General features: G+C 44.9%; 1 protein-coding gene across 1 annotated transcript in view; it reads right to left on the bottom strand.

The window, feature by feature from the left end:
• Positions 1–499: 499 nt before the first annotated feature.
• The window catches only part of LOC137879150 (cilia- and flagella-associated protein 47-like), a 40248-nt gene continuing 34226 nt past the window's right edge, over positions 500–6521 (bottom strand). Inside the window, 9 exon segments of the mRNA XM_068719761.1 lie at positions 500–601; positions 740–764; positions 766–894; positions 1277–1320; positions 1322–1405; positions 1407–1432; positions 2209–2216; positions 4913–5087; positions 5957–6126. Coding sequence (XP_068575862.1) covers positions 527–601; positions 740–764; positions 766–894; positions 1277–1320; positions 1322–1405; positions 1407–1432; positions 2209–2216; positions 4913–5087; positions 5957–6126 — 736 coding nt within the window. The 3' untranslated portion in view covers positions 500–526.

Here is a 6521-nt window from a genome sequence, read left to right as displayed (position 1 = left end):
TCTCTCCTCCTCCCTCCCCCCACAGATGGTGCTTAATGGACGCATAACCGAGCGCAACTGCCTCGTGAATTATTCCACAGGCACAAGGTGAACCATAGGACAGCTCCATATGCGGTAGCACAGAAAGGTAAGCGTACGCAAACTACAGGAAGTAAACCACGCAGCATATCAACCCAACTCTAAGGGTTCTTTCTACTCATTAATTTCCGTCACAATTAATCACTCTCAAGGAGCTAAAATGTTCCTTCTGCCAATTGCTGTCGGCCTTTCCATAGCAGTCCAAAGACCTGTGACTGTAATCAATTTAGATCACTTTGAAGAGTCCTGCCATTCAATGGCAGAGCCACATTAAATCTACTTTGATGTGCAAAACAATAAAACATGGAATCCTCCAAGGTGGGTGAATGCTTTTTTATTGACGCAGTATATATTATTTAAATATTGAAGAACTGGAACTGAAATCTGAAATACCCATTGAGACTTATTAAAAAGGCCGAATATGCAGCTCCATAGATTTCAAGGTTAGCTACAGTTTGTTGGCTGGATGGAGCACAAGATGGGTTTCCCCTCTCACCTCGTAGGTCCACTGCATGTCTGCTGCCTGGAAGAAGTGGAGAGAGCCGTCAATCACGGAACGTCTGAAAAGTTTGTACATATGTGAATGTTTTTTTTTTTTTATGGAAACTACAGACAGAAAGAAAAGGCAATGATATTGTGAGACTATAAATCATTTGACTACCTGGATGGTTAGTCTTGCCGTGTGTGCTGGGTGTGAAGGACACAGCGATGAGGGCTCCGGTAGAACCGACATGAGGCAACATCCCCGAGGCTGGAGTCACCGTGAAGTCATTGCTGCCGCCGGGCAGGAAGGCTGCAGTGAACGGCTCAGGCCTCCTGGAATGGGAACGAAAGCCACTTTTCACCACAAGTACTTTCTCAGGGAACAAAGAACCCTGAACCCTCTGAACCCCAAAACCCTCTGAACCCCAAAACCCTCCGGTGGGATTGAAAAGCATGCGATCTTTAAACAACGGCCAAAACAACACAGTTTATCATAGCCAGAAGTTGTATGGCATGGTAACTGAGTATCACTGCACAAAGTTTTTGCCACTTCTAGCCATGACTGTGCTGTTTCCATAGAGGTCCAGGACTTATGGATTGCAATTAAAACCAAAGGCCATAGAGAGTAAAACGTTACAGGAGCAAAAGGTACAATTATAAGAACAATTGGATGGAATAAAAAAAAAAAAGAAGCAAAAATCAGAGGCGAGTAAACCTGGTGGTGCTGGTCAGACGGAAGCCCATGGCTGACGTCTTGCCCCAACTCAGTGGCTTCAGTGAGGATGACATCGTCCGCTTGAGGCTCTGTGGAGATGAGAGTGATGGGAAACTCCCAGATCCCCCCCAGACACAAGCCGCACAGCGAGGACCGCTGAGCGCGAGCGCCTACGCGCGCGCACACACACACACACACACACACACACACACACACACACACACACACACACACACACACACACACACACACACACACACACACACACACACACACACACACACACACACACACACACACACACAATAATTGGTCCCAATTGTTACTCAATACTCAGCAAAACTCACGTGCACTCCATTTTGCACACGTTTACATACCATTTAAAAAACGACCCTTAACTGAGACTGCATTTTGCTGTTTGACATCAACATCTAAGCTAGAATGATCACGTTTCGTTTAGACTGGGTGTCACGACCTGGCTCTGCAGCCGTGGCACTAGTGAGGGAGACGCAGTCAGTTTGCACCAGTAAAGGGTTTATTGTACAAACGCACCAGACACGCGCCGTCCACGCTGCTCCATGGGTGGTTGGTATGAGAGAGAGAGGGAGATTGAAAAGAGGGCGGATCTTTATACTGGAGCACCGGGCCCAGGTGTCTCCAGTTAATGATCAGCATGTCTGGTCCTGCTGGCTTAAAAGAACATAACAAATAACCCAGACAGGGAATCGTCACACCCCCCCCCCCCCCCCCCATAAGAACTGGGTCCTGTAGGGAACCCCAGTACCAAAAACATAACTTTCATTTCATTTTTTAGCAAAAAAAACCTCAAAAATACCAACAATTGGCTGAAAACCCAAAACCCAATATACTTTACCACCTGTCTTTCTTTAAACAGTCCAGCCTCTTTTGCCCCAGGTTCCCACTGCAGCAACCGGTGCACCTTGGAAGCATTTTAAATGGTTTGGAAGGGACAAGAGGAGATCCAAGGAAAGGGACATATAGTAAAAACAAAACAACAACAACAACAACTTATTGCAGGGGAGCCCTGGACAATGCGTCTGCCACCACGTTGTCAGTCCCCTTTACATAGCGGATGTCTAGGCAGTACGACTGCAAAAACAGTGACCATCTGACCAACCTGTGTTTGGAACACTGCAATGAATTAAGGAAGGTCAGTGGGTTGTGGTCAGTGTACACTACTACACCAACATAAACATCAAAATGCTTTAACGCCATGATTAGCGCTCGCGCTTCTTTTTCAATGACCGAATAGTTTCGCTGACAGGAGTTAAACTTCTTTGAGAAGAAGCTAACGGGCTTGTCAACTCCCAGGCCATCTGCCTGCATGAGGACAGACCCTGCGCCTACATGGCTGGTGTCCACACAGACTTTAAACGGTCTGTCAAAGCGCGGAGCAGCCAGGACCGGGGCAGAGCAGAGGACTTTCTTCACCTGTACAAATGAGTCTTGACAGCCCGGTGACCAGATAAACTTTGCTTTGCCCTTACGCAAAACAGTAAGTGGTGCCACGATTGTTGAAAAGAGTTAGCATCAACTCCTTCTTTGAGGTTGGAACTGGGTACTCTTCTATGGCTTGAACTTTGGCACTGACGGGTCGCCCTGGCAAACTCACACTTTGCAAGGTTCATTGTTAGTCCTGCCTCTGCCAAACGATGAAATAGTTCACGGATACGTTCCAGATGAGTTTCCCACGTGTCAGAATAAACCACAACGTCATTGGCATGATGTACGCGTGCTGTGGCGAGTGGTAGCACATGACACGTGTTAATGTTGTTCTTGTGGAGCCCTATATGAGCTGGATAACGCTATGATGAAGGGATATCTGATCACACACATGCACTCGCCCATGTGTGACCCAGCATTCTGGGTGTGAGATTGAACTGCATGTTGGTTAAGAGAACTGTGTGAAGAGATCAGAATTGAGGTCTGCTCCCGGGTTTCAAAACATACCAACCAATCGGCTCGATTGGAATCTTTCTCTTGTATTACAAAAAGAGCTCACTGAAATACAATACTGAATTCTTCCACTTTAATGCATCCGTGAAAGTGCAACCTGAGCATTTCTATTCATCTAAAGAAACATGATTCATGAAACCGGTCTTTAATATTCCCGCTTCCAGCGCATGGTACTTGGTCTCAACATGTCACCGCCCGCGGCGGAGAAATAACATGCAGATAATGGAAGAGCCTATTAGCGACTCCACCCCCCCCCCCTGTCATTTCCTCATGGAGAACTCATTAACTCTCACAGATATTGATTCTACCAGGGGCACGCCTCATTAATGGACTCCACCGACGAAGACGGGAGCTGATAAATGAATCCACTCTTCACTCAGCAGGGGGTCACTTGCAGTGTACAGCAAGGTAGAGGACAGTCGAGAGTAAATACACTGACTGAGCAGTGAGATCATGCTGGATCATTCCATTACATACAAGTTAGAACTGAGATTTCTTCAGTAACTGCAGTGCATATTTCAAGCAAGAGAGGTGGATGTAATAATGTCCCCTATGGAGTTTCAGACTTCTAGAAGCGCAAGAAAGAACTTCTTCTCACTTCTACTCAAGAGAGAAGTAGAGTCATTTTCTCATAGACTTCAATACAATCTGACTTGTTTTTAGACCCAGAGTAACAGAGCAATGTGGAGCGAGACAGGAAGAAATGTGTTTGTATATTAGTGGGTTTTTATTTCCAAAACAATGTGGCTGAGAGCAAATTCGTTCAAAGAGAAACTTTGATGATTTTCAAGCGGCTCTGCGTCACTGCAGCACGTGAAGATGAAATGAGGACTTTTTGCCGGCGGGCGAGCGGAGGAGCTCCGGGCGCCGTTTCATCTGCAGTAACACAGAGCCGATTGAAATTTGCCAAAGTTTCCCTTTCATCTCTCCCTCGTCCTCCTCCTGATCTGACAACAGGTGAGGGAGGTGTGTGTGTGTGTGTGTGTGGGCGTGTGTGTGTGGAGGCCTCAGTAGCTCTAATGCGACAGATTTGATCTGTCAAATATTCAGTTTCACTGTGAAACTCGTCACAGTACAGAAGCTGCAGGCGCTCTAACTTCAGTTTTACTTCAAGTCATAAGAAAACCCAAACATTAAGATTCAGCACATGTAGTAATAAATGAATGCAGAGGCCACGCCCACCTGAGAAAGAGAGAGAGATGGGAGAACGAGTGAGGTAGAGGAGACTGTACTTTAGAGGGAGGAAGACAAATGAATGCAGTGTTTACTCACAACGCTGCACAGAGAGAGAGACAGTGTGTGTGTGTGTGTGTGTGTGTGTGTGCGCTTTCCTTCCCGTGTATCTGTGTGTGTGTGTGAGAATGGGCGAGCACTGTGTGTACTTGTTTTGTTTTTCAGACTTATTATTAGCATCCTTTTGTTTATTTTCCTGCATATTTGTTTCTCTGATTTAGTGTTCTTCCTCTTGTGTGTGTGTGTGTGTGTGTGTGTTTTTTTTTCTTTGTGCATTTGTGTGTACAAGGATTTCTCTTGAGTGTGCGAGGCAACACAACCGGTGGAGCGGTTGAACAAGGACAACTACAGGATCCAACCCAAAGAGCAACTGAATCTCTGCTCTGTGTGTGTGTGTGTGTGTGTGTGTGTGTAGTATCACTGTACCTGCATGGCCTGAGGGGGGCGTAGACCAGATTAAGCGTGAGTGCTACGATGCCGGTGTCAAGGTCCCTCCTCGCTACCTCTATGGAGGGGGAGAGGCGGTCCTCCACCACCGAGCGTTCTGATTTGCCGTCTGAACGAACAGTGCACAGGAAGTCTTCCGCCATCGCCCGGGTAACTGTGCTGAGGTGAGAGTTGGGAAGAAGGTACTTGACCAGCAGAAGACAATGAGAACTTACTTGCTGTACTTGAGTGGATCTAAACAACAACTTTAAGAAAGTAAAATGTTTATTTACATGCTATTTTATTTTCTATTCATTCTATTAGATGTTTTCGCAGCAATATGAAATAGATATTAGAGATGGAGTTTAACTTTAACCTGTTTAACTTCCTAACACTAGCTCTAAGCAGCTTGTAATAAATAATGAATACTATTAATGCCCCCCCAAAAATGTTTAATCAAAGCAAATACCTGATTGCTGCCTGCTGTCTCGACTTTTCCCGATTTAAAAAATGTTTTTTGTTTCCGATTGCGATTAACAATCAATCGCCTGCTGAGCTGAATCAGAAATCATCTCATCTTGTTATCGATGTAGTAACTGGATGACAATTGAAACTGCCTTCTTCATTAAAGACATTTTTACAGCGTCAGATTGACTCACATAAGAATGATGCACATCACTTTAATGCAGCAAGGACGCACGCGTGAAACACATTTTAAATTTGGGGGAAAGTGAGCACTGGTATTGGTATTGTGAGACACCCTGAGTTTTCTCAACAGAATCGCTATTGGAAGAGAAAAAGTCAAATGGATGCATTTGATATTTACAGACAGTATAGATCTATCCTTTAGCACTGTGGTCTTGATCAAATGTTTTGCACATTTGTGGTAAATTGCGATTATTATTCTGCAATCTTTCTAAAAAGCATTCCTCTCTCTTTCTGCTGATAATGTCAGAATTACGAGGTTTAAAGGTTGAAATCCTCAAAAGTGTTTTCTGATATTGCAAGAGCACTCTGGAGTAAAAATCACAAACTGGCACGGACCTTCCTGTCCTTTCCGGTCTTCGGTCCCTGGCACGCACCCAGTGAGCGGTACATCCACCTTCCTTTCCAGCTGGCAGCCCGCTTCACAATGGAGCGTGCCAAGTGGAGAGTTCTCATCAGGTGACTCCATGGGAATCCCACGGAGAGGGTGAATCCGTTCCTGATCTGACCTGAAATATTCGATTTTTTTACAGAGTATTTGGGATCAGCAGTGAACCAGTACGGGATTTGAAAACATAAAGCGACGAATCTTTGTCCATATATTACAAAAAATCCTTTTGGTAGACGTGTGTGGGTGTGATGTCTGAGTGACCGTTACAAATTTGGTGCCATTTGGCCAATAGATGGCGGTGTAATACATTTTTTTTAAAAAAAGAGTTGACAACACTGGGCTGGGTTTTTCAGTTGCATAATTTTTTTAATTTTGTTACTGTAGCTAGTTTCTCAAATTACCAACTATAGCATTTAATGTTCTTCACATCCATTTCAACACTTCCCTGTTTTGTTGACAAGTAAGGCTAATTTAACTTTGTTTTGTTTACTGTGCCAGGCTATGCAAAAATGC

Source organism: Cebidichthys violaceus, unplaced genomic scaffold (assembly GCF_023349555.1).
Source record: "Cebidichthys violaceus isolate CVI_PGR_0920_01 unplaced genomic scaffold, fCebVio1.0.p SCAF_24, whole genome shotgun sequence".
Classification (NCBI taxonomy): Eukaryota; Metazoa; Chordata; class Actinopteri; order Perciformes; family Stichaeidae; genus Cebidichthys; species Cebidichthys violaceus.
Note: the sequence above shows the minus strand (reverse complement) of the source record. Positions and strands in the feature narration are given on the sequence as shown.